Source organism: Ursus arctos, unplaced genomic scaffold (genome assembly GCF_023065955.2).
Source record: "Ursus arctos isolate Adak ecotype North America unplaced genomic scaffold, UrsArc2.0 scaffold_9, whole genome shotgun sequence".
In the NCBI taxonomy this organism is placed as follows: domain Eukaryota; kingdom Metazoa; phylum Chordata; class Mammalia; order Carnivora; family Ursidae; genus Ursus; species Ursus arctos.
This window is the reverse complement of record NW_026623111.1, coordinates 20,708,599-20,733,473: the sequence shown is the minus strand read 5'-3', so window position 1 is coordinate 20,733,473 and position 24,875 is coordinate 20,708,599. Positions and strand designations below refer to the sequence as shown.

General features: G+C 37.0%; 1 protein-coding gene across 6 annotated transcripts in view; it reads right to left on the bottom strand.

The window, feature by feature from the left end:
• Positions 1–24,875, bottom strand: part of TBC1D19 (TBC1 domain family member 19) — a 150,389-nt gene that overhangs the window by 1,816 nt on the left and 123,698 nt on the right. For 5 of the 6 annotated variants that reach the window (XM_026514551.4, XM_048211892.2, XM_026514555.4 and 2 more), the window contains 4 exons: positions 16,292–16,324; positions 12,735–12,844; positions 10,500–10,591; positions 3,944–4,059 (listed from right to left, as the gene is read on the bottom strand). In XM_026514551.4, the coding sequence (XP_026370336.1) occupies positions 3,944–4,059; positions 10,500–10,591; positions 12,735–12,844; positions 16,292–16,324 (351 nt within the window). The remainder of the gene's footprint in view (positions 1–3,943; positions 4,060–10,499; positions 10,592–12,734; positions 12,845–16,291; positions 16,325–24,875) is intronic. The other variant, XM_026514552.4, reaches the window with a different exon arrangement.

Here is a 24,875-nt window from a genome sequence, read left to right as displayed (position 1 = left end):
ATATATGGATAGGTCTGTGGGGAGAGATGCTGTGGACTAATCCTGAAATTTACATTAATATTGGCTATAGGAAAAAGAAGTTGAGACTTTGAAAAAAAATTACAGGACACCTCGAAGGTCAATAATGTACATAGAGGAGAAGGCAACTTTGGATTTTTGTTTCTATCGATCAAATGCATATGACAAAAAAATAATGCTAACATGTAATCCATTTTATTATATAATCTGCGATAAAACCCCACGTGAAGGAATGCATCGTCACGAACAGCAAAAGGACCCATGTAAGAGGTAGATACCCTGACAAGGAGATGGTGCTGCCTAAGGATGACTCTTGACTGACTTCTCCCTGGTTTTTCTTTTTTATCACCACTGGTGGTAGTTTCCTCTCCACCCAGTAAATCCTTGAAATTTAGGAAGTAAATGGTAAGGAATCTTCAAAATGATCTGAAAGACTGGCTCCTAAGTATATGGCATAGCTAATGCAAATATATATATATTTTAAAGACATTTTTACTCTGGGAATAATGATAATGATGCTAGTGATAATTTTCACACCAACTCTATGAGTTAGCATCATTGCTAGCCCCATTATATGAAGACGGAAACTGAGGCCCAGTGAGTTTGGATGACACGTTCAGAGTCCCACAAGTAGAAAAGAGTAGCATAAAAACTTAACCCTGGTTCTAGAACCTAGCATCTAACCATTCACTCTGTGATGACTTTATTGAGATTGAAGGTAGGTAGTAATGACTCTTCCCTGACATGAAAATCTGGGTACTTTCCTATGAATCATCATCTCTGCTGTCCTTCACAACGGTTTTCCAGAGATGTCCTGAAGCACGATGCTATGGTGATCCTGGGTTCTGACAGGTAGGTGGTTGTGCCTGAGTAGAAGTCAGCATCCAGACCTCTTAATTTCCCCAGACAGACACTGAGTGCAACCAGACCAGACTGGGAAACAGGCACTTTTCTAGGGTACAACAGATTTTGAACAGTCTGGCAAAAAAAGGATTGCATCTCATTAGGAAAACTCTGAGGAAAAAAAGAGATGGTACCGCTAAAACAAAATTTAAAAAGTCAAATCAGCGGAGATTATTTAATATGTAACAAGGGATACAAGAGATCAGGGACAAAGAATTTACCTTTTAACTAAAAAGGAGAAAACCTAAGTACTTTAAAGTCACTAAGCTTCTAAATTTTTAAGACTATCAAAGAAAATAATTTCTGTGAACCAGCAACTTCTTTATAGATTCCTAATATCTGGAATCATTTTGACAGTAGGGTCATTTGGGAAGCTAAGGAGTGTGATTGCTACTTCCTTTTTTGTGTATAATTTAACAGAGCCGGTGAAAGCTTGACAGGATGGCCAAATTTTCTGCTGTAGCAGGAAAGAGTTTTACATGGCGGGAAATTGTTTTTCCAAAGGTAGATAAGAGGGGGGAAAAAGGATCAGTTCACTAATTGACCTCCGCATCCCAAGTGCTTATGTGCTCATAACCTTTATTTATCTTGGTGTCACATCACAGAAGTTCCTTTGCGTCTGCTTCGTGTTTGATTCGCCCAGCCCTTCCGCAGAACACGTCTGTTTGCCGAGGAGTAAAGATCGCCACTTTGGGATATTTTCAACTGCAACCATGCATCACAGGAAATATAGAAACTCTAATATTTACCTGTGGTCTTTTAAGCTATTCTCATCACTTTAATTCTAAGCAACTCTATCATAAGCATTAAGATACTTACGCTTTAAATTGTTTTTCAAAAGACCCTAATTAATTCATAATTAAAGCCAGTAATATTTACTAACAATTTCTAAAGACTATGTAATGACTAACGTGAGCAAAAAAGGTGGTCCCAAAATAACCATTCCAAAAAAATGTCTGAAATAATAAAAACTAATTTGGGTATACCTACATAAAATGGTCTACCCTGTGGCTTTTTATCTGGATTCATGGTAGGGGACTTCCCACCAGTTTAGTTCCATTTCTAAGTGTTCTATAATTCTTCCCTGTTGATTTAAAAAAACACTCAGGGAAGGCAATGGATCAACAGTGCAGGCCGCATTTCTACTATCCAGCACTAACATTTTTATTAATGTATTGAGCTCACAGCAGAGTGCCTAGTTTCGACCAAATGTATCATGCAACATTCAGTTATTTCTCTCTCACTTCAGTTTGCTGAGGGGTGATAAGTCACAGAATAAGAAAATTTAAATTGGAAGAGGTCTTGAAGGTCTTCCAATTCAACATTTCTTTCACAGTAGGAAACATTCTTAACCTTTCGGTGACAGTTAAAAGCCCATTCTAGTTTTGGAAAATCCTAATTATTAGAAAGTACTTTCTTATAGTGAACCCCCTTCTTTAACATGCTCTAATATCTTTTTAAAATGATATAAAAAACTATACACAACACTCTTCAAAATTTATGACATACCTAGAAGAGGTTTATTTGCTGGAAAGTCTAAAATCCTGTTGCCTAAGAAATGGTAGCAGAAAACAAGGCTTCTTAGCCTGGAAAGCAGAAGCTCTGGGGAAAGGCAAGAGTAGAAAACACATGATGATGACCGTGGTTTAACAGGAGTCCATTCTAATAAGGTGTATTGCCCAGAAGTGAAATGGGCTATGTTGTCAGACGAGGACTCCAACACCGAAGTTCAAGCAGAGGATGAGAACTGCCTGTTGGAAACATCTAAAAGAGTCATACCTGATGACCTCTAGGATTCCTCTACCTCTAGATTCCATGTCTCACCGCCATTCAGCCAAGAGAAATGAGGGCAGACCCTTCTTTCCTAAGTCAAATCTGTGTGGGCTTAAAACCCAAGTGAGGTAGAAGGATACTAGGAGTTGTTAACAACATAAGTGGTATCTCTGATTACACCAAAGGTAATGTTTATCTTCATGGCACTTCATTATTACTGTAATTTTCCTTTTTGAAAAGCCATACAAATACTCTAGACCTCTCAGCATTCAAGAATATGTTAATATGGTACCTAAAAAAATCTTCTGCAAGAAAATGGTCTTCTTCAATTAAACATTATTTCCACAAACACAGAGAGGTGTCTTTATAATGCTATCAATATAAGGTAAGGAAATGAAGACTCATGCAAGTTAAATAATTTATTCAATATTACACAACTGGAGAAGGTTGGACCCAGCACTCTGCCAACTTTTCTGCTCTCCATCCATTGTTGTGAAAACCTTGTGCTATTTATTTGAATCTGATAATCCCGATGATAAAAATAACTGAGACTATCTGGTATAAGAGAAGCAAAATAATATAATTAATAAGAAATCTGTGCCCTATGTATTATCATACAGTTGTCTTGTGCGTATATCTATTGAAGAACTGCTTAATTATAAATAAGAGATAAATCTGTGGCTTCCTGGAAAAAAAAAGATGAAATATTTTTTGGCTTAATATCTAAAAGGGGAAACTAAAGCACCAGGAGTCAGAGACTGTTAGCAAAAAAGAAAAGGTTTTGAATTCAGTAGAAGCTGAAATCCAGAAGAGCTGAGATTTCAACTCTGTAGGGAGGCTCCGTGTCAGTTGGATTTTAGGCAGTGGTTGGGAGGAGGCACAGAACAGATGCTGAGCTAGTCGGGGGAGCCAGGAATAGAACTGAGGTGTACCTGCACCCCACTGCACAGACCTCACAGTTGCTGAGACGTAGTAAGCCCTGGCTAAACTAGAAATGAGGGAGGAGAAATGGACTTTCCTGGGAGCAAAGAAGAAAGACTAGGAATACACTAGTGTTGAGAAGTTACACAGAAGTATCTAGATCTCAGAACTTTAGTACTTGTTTTCTAAGGCAGATAATCTATTAAATGTTTATGAATTAGAAATGACAGATAACTATAGACTCAAACTGCAATTACAGATGATGAATGTTAGAAAGGAAAGGGGCTTTACTATAGAAACATGTGGTTTACAAACAAGCACTTATTACCAGCAAGAATTTCCAGAGAGTTGTATCCTAGGATTCTATCCCACAAAAGCAGGAGTTGATCTGTAGCTAAGTATCCAGAGAAAGCTCGAACCATCCATTTAAAGGATATGCGAAGTCTGTAAGCAAAAAGAAAAGAAAATCCATTTTACCATTGGTTTTTCTTCTTACAAAAAGGTGATATCAGAAGAGCCAAGCAATTCTATTGTGAAGGTAACCGCTTTGCGAGTCTTAGAAATCACCATGCATTTAAATCTCACGTGCTCTCTTAAAAACTGCAGAAGTGCAATGGTGAGAAACCATGAGTCTTCAAATTAGTGGTCTCGGCATATTAAGAGGAAAAATTACATGTGCTATGTTATAGTTCAGCCTTTAGAAAACTCACTCACTTCTATGTTCTGTTTTTCAGGGTCTGAACTAATTAGCTATCAATGAGGTGGTCTTAAGAGTCAACAGTTCCTAGCAGTTTGAATCATGATTATTTGAATTTTTATTCAAAATACTTGAAAGAGTGCTTGGTAGCTGTATACTTTCCCAATTCAATGAATTATATCCCTACATTTTCAGTCAAATGGCTACATAGGATGAATAAAATAAAACAAGAGGCAGGAGTCTTTGAAGACAAAGAAAAATAGTTTTAAAGCTATAAAGGACCTTAGAACTAGATTTCTGATTTCAAATCCTTCTTTTTAAAGGGGAGGTTATCAGAACTCTGAAAGGTCAACCAGAAAATTCAATTAATTTTGCAAAAAAAAAAAAAAAATCCTAAGAGATATGAGATCCCATTATTTATAAGTAGGTTATGTTACAATAATAATTTCTCTCTGCAATCAGGAAATGAACTTCGAAGCTTTGGTGCTTTAAGAGAGAAAGGAGTCCCTCACACTTTTGTACTATCTATTAGCATCCAAACGTCACTTGACTGCCCCTGAGAGGTGCCAGGCAAACTCTTTGCTGGAGTTGTTATAATATTATGTGGATAAGTATCTGTGCTATTTTCTTAAAGCAAGAGAAAGGGACATAGAGATTGCCATTGTTGATGTGGTATTAATTCTCTTAAGACCAAAAAACACCCCCAAGTTTTCGGAAATTCCTCAAGACTAGATAACTATTATTCTAATATAACGACATACACGTAGGGAATAGTATTGACAAATCAAACTTTTTGGTTGGTTTTAGAATATCTGTTTATAAATGCTGAAAAAAGTTTTGGCCACCAGATATTTTAAATTAAAAAAGATCATTTGAGGGGGCGCTTGGGTGGCTCAGTCGTTAAGCGTCTGCCTTCGGCTCAGGGTGTGATCCTGGCGTTCTGGGATTGAGCCCCTCATTGGGCTCCTCCGCTATGAGCCTGCTTCTTCCTCTCCCACTCCCCCTGCTTGTGTTCCCTCTCTCGCTGGCTGTCTCTCTGTCTGTCAAATAAATAAATAAAATCTTAAAAAAAAAAAAAGATCATTTGCCTTTTAAGTCTAAATTATTAATGTCATCGAGTTTCATTTTACTGGATCTCTTAGTGTCTTATTAGAAAAATAGCACCACACATTGTGCCCCTCTCCATATATAGGGCAGAATTAGTTTCTTAGAAATAAAGTTTATTGAGGTATAATTTATGGATAGTAAAATTTACCCTTATTAAAGCACAGTTCTAGGAGTTTTGTTAAGAACCAAATGGAAACTTTAAAACTGAAAAATACAGTAACAAAAACAAAACACAAAACAACCCTCGTTGGATAGATCCAATAGCAAAATGGTAATGGCAGAGAAAAGAGCCAGTGAATTCGAATATAGAGCAATAGAAAGTGTCTAATCAGAACCATAGAGTAAAAAGGATTGAAAATAAAATGAATAGAGTTTCAGGGACCTCTGGGATGAGACCAAAAGTTTCAACATTTTTATCACTGGAATCCTAGAAGAAAAGGAGAATAAGTATGGTGCAGAAAAAAATATTTGAAGAAATAATGGTTGAAAATGTCCGTAATTTGGCAAAAGACATAAGCTTACAGATTTAAGAAGCTCAGCAAACTCCAAACAGGATAAACACAACAGAAATCCATGCCCAGATCCATCATAATCAAAATGCTGAGAACTAAAGACAAAGAAAAAACATTTTTTTCCTGAAATGTTTGGCAGAATTTACCAGCAAAGCCATCCAGGCCTGGAGTTTATTTGAAGGTAGAATGTGATTAATTAAAAATGTATTCCGTAAACCCCAGGACATTGTTATGGACTGAATGTTTCTGTCGTCCCCCCCTCCACCATTCATACGTTGAAACTCTATCCCCAACGTCATGGTATTAGGAAAGAGGGAGGGTCTTAGGGTGGTAATTGGAATAAGATAAAGTTATGTGGGTGAAGCCTTCAGGGTTGGGATTAGTGCCTTCATCAGAATCATGAGAGAGTTAGTTTCTCTTCTCTGCTCTCCACCATGTGAGAATACAATAAGAAGTTGGCGGTCTGCAGCCTAGAAGAGGGTCCTCACTAGAACTCAACCACGCTATCACCTTGATCTTAGACTTTCAGCTTTCAGAACTGTGGGAAATGTTTCTGTTGTTTATAAGCCACACAATTCATGGCAATTTGTTATAGCAGACGGAACTAAGACAGGCATCTACCAAAAAAACATTTTAAGAAAGGTATAAATAATAATCCAACAGTAAAGATAAAATGGAATAAAAAATATTCAATTCAAAAGCAGGCAGGAAAAGAGGGAAAAAAGAATAAAAAAAGACAAATAGGGGTGCCTGGGTGGTTCAGTTGGTTAAGCAGCTGCCCTTAGCTCAGGTCATGATCTCAAGGCCCTGGGATGGAGTCCTGCATTGGGCCCTCCACTCAGAGGGGAGCCTGCTTCTCCCTCTGCCTGCTGTTCCTTCTCTCTCTCTGTGTCAAGTAAATAAGTAAAATCTTAAAAAAAAAAAAAAAAAAAAGACAGATAAAAAATGTCTACCAAGATAGTAGATGATATCAATTGTTATTATTTTAATTCAATAAATCAATTATAAATGTAAACAGAATAAACACACCAGTTAAAAAGACAAATTGCTGCACTGGAAGACCAACTATACTTTTGACAAGAAAGCCACTTAGAAAATAAAGAAATTGATAATCAATACACTAAAAGTAAAAGGATAGAAAGACTATACTGTACAAGCTGGGATGGCTATATCAAATACAATAGATTTAGTACAAGGAATAAAGACATTAAATAATGATAAAGGGATCAGTTCTTCCAAAAACAGAGCTTCTATTGCATGAAGTAAAAATATATATAGCGATGAAGGAAGAAATAGACATATTCACAATTATAACTGGAGACTAACATTTCTTTCTCAACAATTAATAGAAAAAGTAGACAGAAAATTAAGTTTATAGAACACTTGAACAAAAACTTGACTTTGTGGCCATTTACAGAACATTCTGCTGAACACTGGTAGAATATGAATTATTTTCAAGTGTACTTGGAATATTCACCCAGACAGATCATATTCTTGGCCATATAACCAACTTCAGCACATTTAAAAAAACTGAAATCTTACGAAGCATGTTGTCTAATTGCAACATAATTAAAATAGAAATCAATAACAGAAAGGTATCATAACTTTCCAAATATTTAGAAATTAAACAACACACTTCTATATAACCTATGGTCAAAGAGAAAGTCACAAGAGAAATTAAGAAACACTTCAAGAGTGCCTGGGTGGCTCAGTCAGTAAGTGCCTGACTGTTGGTTTTGGCTTAGGTCATGATTTTGGGGTTGTGAGATGGAGCCCTGTGTCAGGCTCCGTGCTGAGGGGGGAGTCTGCTTGGGATGCTCTCTCTCCCTCTGCCCATCTCCCATCCCCCCTCTCACACGTGCTCTCTTTCTCTCTTTCTCAAAAGGAAGAAAAGAAAGAAAGGAAAAAAGGAAGGAAGGAAGGAAGGAAGGAAGGAAGGAAGGGAAAGAAAGAAAGAAAGAAAGAAAAGAAAGAAAGAAAGAAAGAAAGAAAGAAAGAGAAAGAAAGAAAGAAAGAAAGAAAGAAAGAAAGAAAGAAAAAGAAGAAAGAAAAAGAAAGGAAAAAAACATTGTGAATAGAATGAAAATGAAAACACAGCATATCAAAATTTGTTGTGTGGAGGTAATGTGGTACTTTGAAGGCAATTTATAATAATATTGCGTATGTTTGAAAAGAAGAACGGTTTCAAACTAATCATCTTTCACCTTAAACAAGAAGACAAGAGCAAAATAAACCTAAGGCAAACATAAGGAAGGAAATAATAAATATAAGAACTTAAATAATGAAATTGAAGACAGAAGAACAATAGAGAAAATCAAAGAAACCAAAACATGGTTCTTTCAAAGAAGAAAAATTAATAAAGCTCTAGCCAAACAATCAAGAAAAAAGAGAGAGAAGATACAAATATCAATCTCAAGAATGAGAGGTATTGTCACTGTGATTCTCTAGATATTAAAAGCCTAATTAAGAATATTTAGGGAATATTATGGGGCACCTGGGTGGCACAGCGGTTAAGCGTCTGCCTTCAGCTCAGGGCGTGATCCAGGCGTTATGGGATCGAGCCCCACATCAGGCTCCTCCACTATGAGCCTGCTTCTTCCTCTCCCACTCCCCCTACTTGTGTTCCCTCTCTCGCTGGCTGTCTCTATCTCTGTCGAATAAATAAACAAAAAATCTTTAAAAAAAAAAAAAAAGAATATTTAGGGAATATTATGAATAGCTTTAGTTCCATAAATATGATAGATTAAATGAACAAAGTACTAAAGCTTATTCAAGAAATAGATAACCTCAATAGTCCTATTATCTATTGAAGAAATTAAATTCTAATTAAAAGCCTTCAACAGCATCAGTTTTAAGTCATAAAAGCCTTTGAAAAATTGATTTCTAGCTTGACAATTAAATTTTTATACTTTCTTCTGCATAAGAATTTTAATGTTTGCCATAAGTCATTGAAATTTGTTCCTTTTCATGATTAAAGTGTATAAATAGGCTAGAAAAAATCAGGACTTTAGTTTCTAGCAGTAAACTAAATGTCTTCATCCTAGTAAAGCCTCATTACATAAAATTCTCATTGCACAAGAGTAAAACAAGCTAATTTACTACAAGTTTAAGAAAAAAAGACGTGTACAATATATTTCTGCCACATTCTTGTTTTATAATCTTCATCATTAACAGAATCTTGTTTTTTTTTTTTAATTTTATTTATTTATTCGACAGAGATAGAGACAGCCAGCGAGAGAGGGAACACAAGCAGGGGGAGTGGGAGAGGAAGAAGCAGGCTCCCAGCGGAGGAGTCTGATGTGGGGCTGGATCCCATAATGCCGAGATCACGCCCTGAGCCGAAGGCAGACGCTTAACCGCTGTGCCACCCAGGCGCCCCTAGAATCTTGTTTTTTAATGGCTACAAAGGAAAGAGTATAATCTCAGTATTATCAATGGATGATTTGAGGTATTGTTTTATAAAAGGTATTTCTAAGATTTAAGATGTCCGAAATTCAATGGTGCTTTAGAGAAAGTATATATATATATATATATTTATATATATATATATATATATATATATATATATATATGTAAAAAACCCTTCACTACTGAAACAACTTCATGAGATAGGAATTCTCTTGATTTTAAAGATGAGGAAGTTGAATTATCTTGATTTAAAGAAAGAAAATGAGACTTAGATGAACTAAATAACTTCATCAGGATTACACAGTTTAGTAGATAGAATTTAAATCTTGGTCTGTCTCTTAAACCCACCCGTCCATCCATCCATCCATCCACCCATTCACCTGATGTGAATTCAAGTGTGGAGAAGACAATACTAAACTATTGTATTTCCCATTTACTACTTTTGTGTTCTCAAAGAGTTAACGCTCCTTTCAAATATGCTCTGCCAATAGGGGAAACTGGTTTCACAAAGGGGAAGACAGTGACAAAACATTAATAAATCATTTAGAAACTTCTGTTGCCTTAGACATTGTTATTTTAAAAAAAGAGAAGAGAACCAATAATGTTGAAGCTCAGAGGAACCCTACATATTCACTGATAATTCATACTGAGATAAATGAACAAATATTCAAACTTTTGGAAAAAAATAATCACAGTGTACAATCATTACTAGGTAACTGATCTAGTTTCCTTTATCGAAAGACAGCAAACTTAAAACTACACAGCTTTTATTAAGTAGTTCTCTGATAAATTTAGCCTAAACCAACTTAATTTTAGTATTATCATATTTCTTACGTAGTATTTATGTTCACAAATTTTTGCCTCAATTTTGGCCAACGCCTTTCCTTATGAATAGAAATTAAATTAGTTCATTTTGGTGATTCTTATACCAGGCACAAAAATTCCAGCAAATAAGAATTTATTAGGATATTGGAAATTCTTCCAAGAATTTCTGGCACAATGTAGAGCTACACTCTATTACTTGATAATTATTGTTTTATTGGAGAAATTGTTAATTTCTCTATAGAACTATTGTATCTTTAAAGGTGCTTTACAATGATGTAATAGAAGTTTCTGATGTCAAACAATCTATTCTTCAGTTAGGAGAGAAAGGTACTCACGGTTGAGCCCCAATTTCTCGTAGATGATAGAAAAGCTGGGGGAGATAGGTTTGAAGAAGAGTTTCAAACAGCAAACAGAGGGACACAATACCCTGGATATAATAACAAAACACAAGAGAAGTACATATTTTAGTATTTAAAAATCAACTCTGGCAATAAATTATTCAAATGGAAATGAAGAGATTATCAACATAAATATTTTTATATTGTCTAATAGTAAAAAAACAGGAAATGCTCTAATGATCTCTAATACTTTGTTTAAAGATACATTTTCCCCCCTATTTATGGATACCTACTATTGGTATGCTAAGGAGCCTCCTTTTTAACACAATAGGATCCCCATATAATGTGGTGTATAACATTCAGAGAGTCCAAGGAAAACATCATTTTATAGAAAACCTATTGCTTTGTAAGCCCTGTATTATCACTATGTCCAGCAAACTAGTTTTTTCTGGATGTATTCCAGTTTCCAGGTATTTCTCTGGTACTACAGCCACACCCTTTACTCTCTCCCCCCACATGTCCTTTCGCTTCCAGCTGCCTCACCCATCCAGGAAAATATTTCCTGCTTTTCTCACTCTTTCTTTGAAATTCATCCCCAGGGAAGACTGACTACTGCCTGTTTGAAATTTGCATCAGGAAGTTATCAAACAAGAATGTTTGATTATCTTAGTATAAAGATATATATATATTTATTGAAATCTACTTTTCATAAGGGCATTATTTGTAAAGGACAAGAAGTAACCATTTTAAGCAGATGGTTTTTCAAGTGCGTTTATTACTTGACAACTGTGAATAAAGTCTTTCTTGTAGCTCAGCATTCCTTGGGGTTGATCTTTGTGGGGAAATTTTAATCCTCTTTGTGAGTTTCTAAGGAAAAAAAAAGCCTGGCATGGTTCCAAGTAGTTCAGACTGGCTACAAGCCAGAAAAGGAGGTGACCGCCTGTACGTCTATTCCACCGAATAAAGAAAGGGCAAGAGGCAGGGCTGGCCCAACCAATTCACTGAAAAAGGACACCTCAGGGTCAGCATGGAGACAGGGAAGGAATATCCAGGGTTGCTCCATGTCAAGCTTCAGTGCTCTGCACAAGGAAAGCACTGTGGCTGTATACTGGGCGTAAAATGGTACAGAATATGAGAGTAAGAAATCTGAGGCTAAAAAGGAGGTTATTAGAAAACAGAATTATTTATATATTTCTGATTACTCTACACTAAAAGTTAATGTAAGATAAGTACTACTAACTCAAGTTGTCTCAGAGAATAGGAACCCAAGATAATTGGTGGTGCTTCATTTGCTCATCGGAGACATCCTGGATTTCTGTTGCTAGTCAGCTTTTTCTAGCAGTGTAGGAGAGCAAAGGTGGAGACAGGGAGGTGGACAAGAATACACAGGGTTAAACTGCCGGGGATACAGAAAAGCGCTTAAGTTTAATAGCAGTGACTGAGTCTTCTCTTCAGGGAAATCCCGTAGCCCTGATAGATTCCAATTCAGTGTTTCTTCTGGAGAGTCAGTTGAGTTACCCACAAGTAGACCACAGCAGGCCCAAAGGTGAAAAAAGTATAACTAAAGTGAAGTAAGTATTGTTTTTTACTCAGGCTCATGGGTGGAAAAAAGATGTGATAAAGGACCAGCTAACATAAATCAGAAAAAAATGTCCAGCTCCCAACAGAATCCTCTTGGACTTCCATATTGAGGTCAACAGAACTGTCTACACAAAGAAAATACTTAGTGCAGTAACTGATAGTCAAATATGAAATTGAAAATAGTGACAAATGTTTTATTTCATTAATAAAGAAGAATTATGATGATAATCACAACAACAATAATAAAAACAGCAGCCATTTATTTCTGAACACCTGCCATGAGCCAAGTGCTACCCTGGCACTCTGCAGCCCTACAGAAACATATTAACCTCATCTCCTAGATGAGGACATCGGTGTTCGAAGAGGGTAGGCATCCTTGTCAAAGTGAATAATACAGACATTTTTATATGTCTTTTCTGTTAACATATAAAAGATACTGTAAGTGCAATTGATAAAGACCCTTTTCCTCCCGAATTATCACCAAAATATTCAAATATCAATTTTTCTTCTCTTTCATTTATTCTGTAGAAATATGCTGCTTGACATCACAAATTAAAATTTGTTGCTTTATAATTTAACTGAGTAGGAGACTTCTTCTTAAGGAAAGAAAACAGATTAGAGTCTAATTTCACCCCATTTTTATGAACTTACAGAAGGATGAGAAGAGATGGAATGGAGTCTGAAGAAAAAACGCACATACATCTCACGGAATATCTGATACAATTTGGAAGGTTCGTGGTAGAGAAAACAAAGTGGTGCAACTGAAAGAATAAAGAAATTATCGATAACATTGCAGAGCTATTAAAATTTTAGAAAATAAATTAATGAAACATGAAAGAATAAATCAATATCTTATAGTAATATTCATTCAAAAACAAGTTTAAAATCATATATATTTTTTCATGTTGAAAAGGAAATATATACACATGTAAAAAGTTCCGTCATTAAAAATTATAAAGGAATAAAAACTACCATAATCCAAATTTAACAGATTGACACAATGGGATTACGTATAGAGGGATATTAAAAATTCAAAGTAACCTTTAAAAACTATGTAAAGTCAAGTCTCTCTTTTTTAAATTGAAATAGTAAGAAAGTGAGATGGAGGTACTTCATTTTCACTTTGTTCCACAAAGGATCCAGAAGGTTTTTCCAAGTTTTTTATTTTGCAAGTCAGGTAAGTAAAATATAAGATGATTCATGTCTAGCATTTAGAATCATGGTCTTCAACTAATTCAATTTGAAAATAAAAACTCTGATTAACAGTTCAGACTATTGGTCCGTGAGACTGGCGTATCTCACCATGCAAGAAGTCAGTTTTTATAGACTTACAATAAAACAACTCTCGGGCAGAGGATTTATTTCCCTAATGAATGTTGAATTAAGTTTTCCTCTGCACCCAATTCTTGGCAATTAAGCACAGGTGGATCAACTCAATCAGACACCCCACAACCGAATGTCAGAAAGTCCGAATTTCAGATGCTGATGTCACAACACGATTATTCTGGACTGACGTGGTCATGCTTTTCATCTTTTCAAATCTTGAGAATTTTACGCATCATGAACACACTTATAATGCAGGTACATAAAACTGCACTACCTAAATATTAATTTTAAAACACAATGAGTTACTGAGTAATTTTAGCTATGATATGGAATGGACAAGTTAGAAACTCTCAGGCTCTATAGCCCATCAGTACTGCCCCTGAGGGCAGTAGGCATTAAGTTATCAGGGAAAGCAATCAGCCAACTCGACTCACTTCTTTTTGACAAAGTGAAAAGAAAAATGATAAAAAAATTTTAAACTCTTACAAATATAAAAATTCAATTATCTGGAATAAATGGCAGTGCACAGTATCACAGAGGAGTAAATCATCAAAAACTAGCATTGCAAGGGAGAGATTTCATTTTTTCTGAAGGGGAAAAGAGAGACAAGTCAATTTTAGGGGACTAAATAAATGCCCACAAAAATAAACTGCTTTTATATGCAGAGAAAAAAATTACATTATATATATATATACACATTTAAAAACTGACAGGCATATCTTTCCATTTTCAAACTAATTTTAAAAACTTATTTTACTACCAAAATAAAGTGCTATTTATTAAAATAGCCCAAATTAAGGTATTCTATATATTTAATAAGAATAATTCATATTCTAATTGCAACAACCTAAAAAAGCAATGTGGCATAAATACATGGCATTATTATACATTCGAAGTGAAGCTTTGAAATTTATTTACCTTTTTCGGCATATTTTTTCCTTTAACTTTTAAAGTTATTGATATGTAAAATCTATAATCTAAGTCTAAAGATTTTATGGGTTCAGTACTCATTAATTATCATCTCAGGTAAAAGAATAAAAGAGACAATTTTAAAATCAGCACTTTTTTACAAACATGTATAATACAAAAACCTTTACAATCAGTTATTATTCAAGATACCCCTACTGTTTGTGTTGACTTCCCTTATACAGCTATGAAATGGAAAAGCTTTAGTCCTTTATATGATATGTAAGAAATCTACATGAGTTTACTTTCTATTTAAAGCACATTTCCCTATTTGGTCCTTCCATAAAAATGAATTAGCTCATTATCTTTTAAGTCAATTAAATTTGGTATCCTAGGAACTCCTTTGTGAAATCATCCATACCGTACCTACAATAATTTCATTATTCAGCAGAAATGGGAGAGCTGGAGGCCAGTTTAAAAATAAAAGTTTCGAATCAGTTTTTAAATGAGAGAAGTATTGTAATTCTGAAGAAACACAGTAGCTAAAGCTGAAGGCGAAGTACTGCGTGGAGTTCTGTGGGGATGCGCTGTGATTACTCTAGCACGCCGGTTCTGAATAAGTGACCGCTGCTAGGTGTTTGTGGAAGCTTAACATACATTTCTACAATAGTATAAAGAAACTCTATAAAACATTTTGCATCATCTACCTCCTTAGCAAACATTAAACAGCCTATTTATGTGACCAGACATGTGAATAAGCAGAGTTGGAGTCAATGATGTATGTTTTTCCCTAAGCGTCACTAAGATTTAAACTTTCATGACATCATTAATATCCTCCAAATCACTCAAGTTCACTTTTTAAAAACTATTTACTTGAAAAATTCTTGCAGTTGGAAATAAAATAGACAGATAACAGGCTAACATTTTTATTATTAGATGTAAAAATTTATATTCTTAACCTTTTTGGGGTTTTCTATTTTAAACTCCTCACATATTTATAAAAGAGAAATGTGATGAAAGGTCATTATAACGTTATGTATTATGTTATGAAATTTTGATTGCTCAAGAGAATACAGCGGAGTGCCCTGTAATTCAAGCCTGTGATCAACACCACCAAGGGGAGCATAATGCAAAGTTCCTGAACCCTTCTGTTGACTGCTAGTTTTCAAAGTCTTATGTTATGTCATTCACCATTATTGTCCGATGGTGAACACGGAGGGGCTTTTACAAAGAAAAGTGCTAATGTGTCGCTGGTTCTTTTTATAAAAGTAAAACATTAAAGCATTTCTGTTTAGTGTAAAGGTGGGGAGATGGCAGTTGGGGTGACAACACTCTTCAACATGTTTATATGTAATGTGTGACAATTCAAAAATTAAATCGCATTAAGGTGTAGAGTATTCTTCCTCTTGCTAATCTTCATTAAGCTTCTTGCATTCCTCATTCGATGACACCTGAGGCCAGAAAGGCATTCAGGGTTCTCATGCCTGCACGTGCGCTTTCCACACGGTACCTCGGGACATGCGAGCCTTCAGTGAAACCCGCTGTGTATGCCAGCAGTCTGAAGAAAGCATAGACTCGAACTCGGTGGTGGCCCTCCCTTCACATTCTTTCTGTCCTATTATTTGCTTAAAAGACTTAGGAGAATTAGTTCGGGAATTTAAGCAACCTCATTTTCCACCTATGAGAACTAAATATTAACATGTATCTCTAGTTTCCATCACATTAGAACCTGGTCAACACAGAGGCACTTTCACAGTATGTTCTAATTTTAGTTTGTCAAGCAATCATCGTCTGAGAAATTGTGATGACCCTTTATTTAAAAAAAATTAATTGTAGATATAAACAAATACTAAATTCAATGTTTAAAAATGTTCACAACTTGTTAAGTGGGTGGGTGATGTGGCATAAAGTGTGATCTTCATGTTTAATTCTCTAAAGTGTGATAAAAACAGTGAATATTTTAAAGTCCAACTTACCATACATTGAAAATCCATGGAAAGGGATTACACCTAAAAAAAATTTAAAAAATGTTTCTTTTCCATGAGTATACCCACTGAGTTATTAGGTAAACGTGAGAGGATTAAAACTGAAAATAGAAAGGTTTCCTATTTTTGCTTCAACTTCGTTCACAAATGTCAGAAAGACTTAGTGACTGTAACCAACAACAACAAAATGCTTTTTAATACCTGTATAAAAACAAACTAGAAGTTTTCAGTATATATCCAGTTAACTTTCTATTGATAATGTTGAAAAACTAAACCTTTGAATATGTTACAAAAACAAGACAAAAACAGAACAAGGCAGATCACAGAACTAAGTTTAAGAACAAATTATAATGGTCTCAGAATGTCAATAGATTATGTCCTTCCTGAAACAACTTCATCCTGTATGTTAGAATCCAATCTGTTAAAAAGATAAGTGGCCGGCTTACACAAACCAGCTGGGTAACCTCAGGAAAGTCACCGAACTCCCTGAGTTTCAGTAACTGCTTGTCATGCACAGGAACTAAGCCTGTCTCTGAAATATCATCTAGCTCTAAAATTCTATGTTTAACAATTATGCCTAGAGCAAATGCAGAAAAATTTGTGAGATCCAAAGAAAACTGGACATAGAAGGATCTTCCAGCTTACGATTCTTTACCAACTGAAAGGTCTTTTGCTTCTAGAAACTGAAAAAATTCAAAACCAGATTAGATTCACAATACAAGTCGACATTCCTAATGACGTGATAGCCACCAACTCAAGTTCCAAGGAGCACTTAGAATGAGGGCCCACACACCAACTTTCTTCAAGTTTCTCTCTCTGCTTATATCTTTGGTTGAGTCTCTTTTTCTTCTTATGAATGACCATCTTTTTCTACCTTCCCTCTCTGCTGCTTAATTTTCTTTTACTAATTATAGGCTTTTAACAAATAATAAAAAGTCTGTCTTTTCTAACTTTTCTACAATAAAATTGTTGACATCTGAAAAAAAACTGAGAGAAAAATGAGTTAATAAATAGTAGACATATTTAAATGCTTTACAGAAATGTAAGTACATATTACATCTTTCTAAACACTACATCTCAAAGCAAAATCCCTATATTCTTACTGCAAAACGCCTTTTTCTTTCCTCTGTTAAGCTACTGCAGCAACATTTGAACAAGCAGTTTAAGGTAGTCAGAAATAGAGGTGTTCGCATGATTATTTTCATCTTCTACAAACATGTATTAAAGATCTGCTAAGGACAGGAATACCCTAGTCTGGACAAGCCACTTTTAATTAGGAAACTTATAGTGAGTGAATTCATGAACTGCCAAGCAGCGAAAAGGGATGCATATATTAAGATGACACGTGGTTAACTGCACTTCCCCCACATTTTCCCCAAGTTCTGAAATCTATAGCTGCTCTGTAAGCAGCTAGGCTAAAAACTATTTGAGGGAAGGGACATAATTCACACTGTGTATTATCTTCATTACCCAGCACAGTATCTTCTACAAATGAGATATAAATCAATAAACATAAATCAATCAAATTTCAGCATTTATAGATATAATCAAATCTTTTAAATAAAATATTAAAATACAGCAGAGAACAAACTAATGGTTGCCAGGGGGAGAGAGTCAGGGATGGGCAAAATGGGCGAAGGGGAGTGGGGGATACAGGCTTCCTGTTATGGAATGAGTAAGAGTTATGGAGATAAAAGGCACAGCGTAGGGAATATAGTCAGTGGTATTGCAACAGTGCTCTATGGTGACAGACGGTCACTATACTTGTGGTGAGCACAGCATAATGTATAGACTTATCTAGTCACCATGTTGGTCACCTGAAACTAATGTAACATTGTGTGTCAATGATAAATTTTTAAAAAAGTGAAAAAACCACTAAAGCGTAAGTAATAAGTAATTAACATGTAGGATAAGAAGCTCTCAAAAACTCAATGTTGAAATTAGAAATGGCCAATGAAGTCAGACAGACATGAATATGAATTCTGTGTGATTCCAGGCAAGTTACTGACACTCTCTGAGTGTCTATTTTCATTTTTGAAAGTAGAGATAAATAAGACCAACTTCACTGAGCTGTACTAAAGCACCCGTGAGCTAGTGTCCTTAAAGTGTAATAGTCCCGTATTTAGGACACGGCAGGTGCTCAATAACCGTAGCTATTTTATGCTCTCAGAAGGGAGACCACCGCTTTTAAGTATCAGCTTAAACCTAAGAAAATCTTTTTTTGTCAGTATTAGATAAGGGTTCCCTTCAACTTAATCAAGATTAACCAGGGCTTACGATGTCAAAAAAGGGTGCTCGGTCTGCTCTATTGAAGAAGGACAAAGTGAAACTCTGGCAAACAGAAGTAGAAGGCAGAAGAAGCAGTGAAGAATCCATTAACACTCTCAGGCACACATCGCCTAGAACATTTCTTTGATCTCAGAGGTTGTCGTGTTCTTGGCCAGTTTTCCAAAATCCTTTCCTTTGCCTCTCATCACTTCAGCCTTTCAAGGGTCAAGTTTCATGCATGTGGCCATCATCCAAGAGTGTACTTCTAACAGGCGTCGGGATGCTTGGGACACCACCCCTTCTCTGGCCTTAGAGTTCTGCAAGTCTGCGATAACCGATTATTTTAAGGTACTAGGCTTCCTTTATCTATCTAAAGAAAGTCTAAAATATGAACTGTCTGTCCCATTCAATAGGAGTAACTTTATAAAGTCATGGTTTCATGGGTCTTTGACATAGCTCAGAGTGGTAAGCATGGTCAACAAAAATAAATCTTGAACTAGATAAGATATAAATAGTGAATATGACTCAGAAAATATATCGAATATTAACATGCTTTGCACTTACTAAATATTTTCCCTCCATTTCCTCACTGTCTCTGTTAATACTTAGCATTTATAGTTGTATCACAGCTCTCACATCTGACTCACTTTAACATCATTCCAAAGTTTTACACTCCTTCATTTGGGATTACTTAGTATATTGTATTTAATTCATTTGTGGAAATAATCATTTCCTTTGGTTACTCTCATTCCACATGTAGCCTACAGGTAAGAGTAGGCATTAGGACAACGGTTACATTGTTTTCTAGCTATTTCTGTTATCTTTCTGAATTAGAACTTCAGAATATGACTTTGTTACTTTATTTCAGTAATTAAAATTTCCCAAATAATGGAATACAACCATATTTAAAGATCAATCTAAAAATCATACTTTAAATACAATTTTCATTAGGCTTTTAATTTATGTCTAAAGTTACACATCAAATAAATTTTGGATTATGAGATGTTTTTAATTTACTTAATTAATAAAGATGACAAAGTACATTGCTATTTATCGACTTGACACTTGTAAGAGGATGTAAAAAGACATATTTTCACTATGTCTTCCAAGAGCCTTTTCTAATCTTTGTTGTGAGGGGCTGTCCTGTTTACTAGAATGTTTAACAGCATCCCTGGCCTCTACTCATGAGATACTGGTAAAACCCCTCTCCCCCTGGCTCTGACAATCAAAGTGTCCACCGACATTTGCAAATGTTTCCTGGGGGATGGAGGGTGGGGCATGGCGGGTGGGGCATGGAATTGCCCTTGGTCGATAACCACTGATCAAAAGTCCCGAAACTCTTCTGGCTAACGTTCACTAGCAACTAGTTATTTTCTCTTTTCCTGTAGGAAACAAATGATATTAGCAAATTGTGGTGTTTGTTTATTGACGTCTCAGTCAGGTCTATGTGTATTTCTCCTGTAAGTCTTGTCCCCTTGTTTCTATTTTTGTTCCTCTATATTCTTCTATATTCACTCCCTCATTCATTTGCTCTCTTGTTCAATGTTTACTGAGCAGTGACTTTATGCTATGCATGATTCTTGATGTTAGATATATTGATCATCAAAAAGTCCTTGTTCTCTTGGAGCTTACATTAGAGTGACACTTTTACTCCACACAGTAGTAAGGATGACCTCTGAAGTGGAGAAGAGATGTCACTGAGAAGAGTAAAGTAGGGAACTCCAAAACTCCGTCCCTCTGCTCAAGTGATGGCTAGAACTGTTAGATCAACTTTTTTGGGTTCTGGAATCTAATAATAATAATAAAAAAACACCTTACAGCCAAGGAAGTGCTTAATGAAAAAAAAAAAAGCTGCTGAATTTTGGAAAGAGAGCATTGTGGTATTTAATTTCCCTGCCTACCATTGCCCATTGTCCAGTTTGGTGGCCGCTGTGAAGATAGAGCCATCCAAGTTCCTGGGGAAGCTTGCTGGTCCCAGATTGCACAATATGGATCTTGAATTGAAAAGACTGTTGCGGTGTGCTCTGTCCTGTCTAGTAGCTATCTGAGGGCTGGGCTGAAGTGGCCTACCCACTATCAAAAGCCTTTTAATGCAAATACACTCACTGCAGCTCCCTGGGGCCGCAAGGACCACAGAGGAGGCAAGCTGTAGACAGACTGACAAACTGGGAAGTAAGAGGGTGGGGAAGGATAAAGGCTTTGAAAAGCTCCTCTCTATTCAGGGGAATCTAGAAAAGTCCTAAGGAGCACTTCAGCTTTCACTTCTGCCAGACTCCTGGGCTCCGGCAGGCAGGAAGGGAAGGCTAAGGTAGAACTAGAAATGGCCTGGCTGAGCCTTGAAGGGGTCCTCAATATACAGCCAGCCTGAAAAGCCTGGGGTAATTTTTTTTCTTTGGGTTTCAGATGTTCAAGGAAATCTCTGTCAAATTATCAGCTGACCACTAAGCTAATGGAACAGAGACTTCACGGGCATTCAATACAAAAAACACAATCCTGACAAAAGCAGTTTAGAAGAGTCACTAAACGAGGAACTAGTGCACAACAAGCAACAACAACAAATTCTGGGGAGGGGAGAGGATCCGATTTCTAGTTACCACACTATAGTATTCAAGATATCTAGTTATCAACAAAAAATTTACCAGGTGCGCAAAGAAGTGAGAAAGTACAACCCAATGGGATCAAGAGTACACCTATCATGATGAGCCCTGAGTAACATATGGAGGTGCTGAATCACCGTATTGTACACCTGAACTACTATAACACTGTACATTAACCAACTGGAATTAAAAGAAAAGAAAAGGATAGCTCATTCATAGGAAAACAAGGAATTAACAGAAACTGTCCCTGAGGAAGCCCAGACACTGGACTTAGTAGACAAAACTTTTGATCAACTGTCTCCCTTTCTGACCTGATCTCTAAGTCTCCTACCTCACCTTGTACCAGATTATGTTTTGCTCATTGTCACCAGTCACACTGGCCATGTTGTTCTTCAAACCATCTGGTACGTTTTTTGTCTTAGGCCCTTAAACATTAAACACGCTATATATTCCCTCTGGAATGCTCTTCTCCTCCCTCTTTGCATAGCTCACTCTGCCCATTCTGGTCTCTGTTCCCATTCTACCTCCTCAGAAGTACTTTTCCTGATCACCTGACCTAAAATAGCCATGTCCCCCCAACTATCAATTTCTGTTCCCCTTCGTTGTTCATGTCCTCACTCTCTGAAATTATTTTTATGAGCTATTTATTTACTTGTTTATTGTTTATCTCCCTCACTAGAAAGCTCCTTGACAGCAGGTACTTTGGGTTATTACCACAGATCACCCACCTAGAATAGAAGAGGGAGCCAGAGCAGGACTAATGTATTAAATGAATAAATAAAGACAAGTGATATAAAGTGAATGAAAAATAAAAACAAGGAAAGCTTATATAATTCTTGTGAAGAGTCTCCTCAGCTCAGAAATTTTGCCTACCTGTTGTTTAGTGAATCTACTACAGAAAGCCTGTCCACTAACAAGGCCTCAAATGAGGTGAGAAGGTAATGTCCAATGCCACAATGGCCTGTCATGTCAATCCTAGGAAAGGTGATACAGGGAGGGAGGTGCCCCTGTGCAAGCACCTGCCTGGTCAGGGATGGAGAGTATGTCAGTGAGCTGTAGGCCAGCTTCTCTGTGTGGGTCCCTGAGACCAAGAAAGCCAGTCAGTTCCGGTGGCGGTGGTGGTAGAGATGTCCCTAAGATTTTATTTTATTTTTTTATTTTTTAGATTTTATTTATTTGTTATTTGAGAGAGATAGCATGTAGGGAGGAGAGGCAGAGTGAGGGGGAGAAGCAGGCTCTGTGCTGAGCAGGGAGCCCGATGTGCGGCTCGTTCCCAGGACCCCGAGATCAAGACCTGAGCCAAAGGCAGACACTTAACCAGCTGAGACACCCAGGGGCCCTAGAGGTGTCCTTAAGATTTTGAAGTCATCCTTTCTTTGGCAGAAGTGAGTGAGTAATATAAAATGTTGCTTTGTATTGCCTTGAGTAAAGAAAAGGGACAGCACACTGACTAATCTTTGTCTCTTCCTATTCCGCAACTTCAGACTCATTGCGCAGAGAGGAGAGTTCTCTCTGATTCTGGTAACGTTCTAAAATAACCCGAAAAAAGAAATTATTCTGAAGAATTACGTTTATGAACAGCTGTAGGGTTACCCCATTCAGTAATAAACTATTTTTATTCTGAATGAAAATCTTTCTAGAACCTATTATACACATCTACTTTTTCAATATATTAGCCCCTTCCTTTTCTTCTAAAAGACACTCTAGCGTACACGGTAACATTTCCCAAGGCAACAGGACACGGTGATTGAGAATACTGAAGTCAAAGAGCTTTGGGTTCAAAGCCTGGCCTTGACACTCACCAGCTGGGCAAGCTGACCCGCTGTGCTTCAGCTTCCTTATCTATAAATAGGGATAATACTAATACCTGCCTCGGAAGGTAGCTGCCTTGTACGGATTAAATGAATGAACACCTGGTACACAGTGCTGCTTGGAAACCGTTAGTTGCTGCCCCGTGGCTACCGTTACATTACTACAGCAATATTTTTCCTTCGTGCCCCGAGTTCCTAATTAAAGTTTAAATTATGATAGTATGCTACAACCCAGTGAGACCTTTTAAAAAGCTTTTACATAAAATGGTCCCAGGCTGATTTTCTGGAGTGCTCTTATGTGCTGGTTTCTAGTTTTTCTATTTTCCTTTGTGAAGCCTCTGATTTTCATTTCTACTGTTGTTAGTCATGTTTCCTATTTCTATTGGCCCCTTTCCATGCTTCCAGTTTTGTAGGGGGCCATAAACACTGGTAAACCAAGCTTGTTAGGCATGTGTGTTAAGTAAAAGCTAATATGTTCTTTTCTTTTTTTTTTTTAAAGATTTATTTATTTGAAAGAGAGGGAGAGAGCATGCAAGTGTGAGTGAGTGAGGAGAGGGGCAGAGGAAGAGGGAGAGGGAGACAAACCCCAGCAGATTCGTCCTTGAGCTCAGAGCCCGATGCAGGGCTTGATCTCACAACCCTGAGATCATGACATGAGCTGAAACCAAGAGTTGGGACACTTAACCGACTATGCTAATATGTTCTAAACTAAGTTGAAAAAGCTCTCCTAGGAATGGAGAGAAGAGGAACTTGACTCCATGGGCACCTCTTTGGGTTCTTCAGAGGTATTTTCCCTTTGATTTCCTGATTCTTGGATAAACATAAAAAGTTATCTGAAAATTAGGTTTCTGAGGAGGCAGAAGTATAATATAAAAATTAAAAGTCCTCTAATTTAGTTCAAATAAATACTCATTAAACTGCTATGACGGCTAGATGCTAGAGGGACAAAAATGAATATGGCCTTACACCTCAGGGAGCTTGCATTCTAGACAGGAAGATAAAGCACAAACAATAATGTCAAGACAATATAATAAGAGATATAAAGATTTTCACACTGGATATTACGGGAGCCTAAAGAAAGGGTCCTTAACCTAACCTGGGGATGTGGGGAAAGCTTCCTGAAAAGGATCCTGCCTGAGGCGAGCCCTAGAGCAGGTGAAGAAAGGCTTCTCTACACAGGAGAACAGGGAGGTAACGAGGAAGGAAGCAGCACAGTGCTCTGAGCGAGTACGAGGGGTGCGCGTGCGTGTGCGTCTGCGTCTGTGTGCGTGGGCTTGTGTGCAGCTCATCATTTGATATTGCTGTGATAAAAGAAAAGTGAGAGAGGAAAGGGGAGATACAAAGTCAGGAGTCAGACTGAGTAGAGGCCTGAGTCAAAAGAGGTCCTTGAACGCCAGGCCGAGAGGCTTGGATATTATTTGGGAAGAGATGGGAAGCCATTAAGAAAACCTTAAGGAGAAAAATGGCAATTTTTAGATTTTCCTGTTAGATGTAAAACTCAGATAGCACTGTGAAAAATACAGCAAAGCTAGAAAAGGCTGGAAAAAGGGAGACCAGTCAGGTGTCTCTTACAATTAATAAGCTAGAGACGGTAAAGGCTGGCTGAGGACAAGGCAGCAGATACGGTGTTGAGAGGAAGAGAGGTGCCGGACGCCGTTTAAAGATAAAGATAAAACTGGATGGTCCTGGGGCGCCGGGGTGGCGCAGTCGTTAGGCGTCTGCCTTCGGCTCAGGGCGTGATCCCGGAATCCCGGGATCGAGCCCCACATCGGGCTCCTCTCCTGGGAGCCTGCTTCTTCCTCTCCCACTCCCCCTGCTTGTGTTCCCTCTCTCGCTGGCTGTCTCTCTCTGTCAACTAAATACATAAAAAAAATCTTAAAAAAAAAAAAACTGGATGGT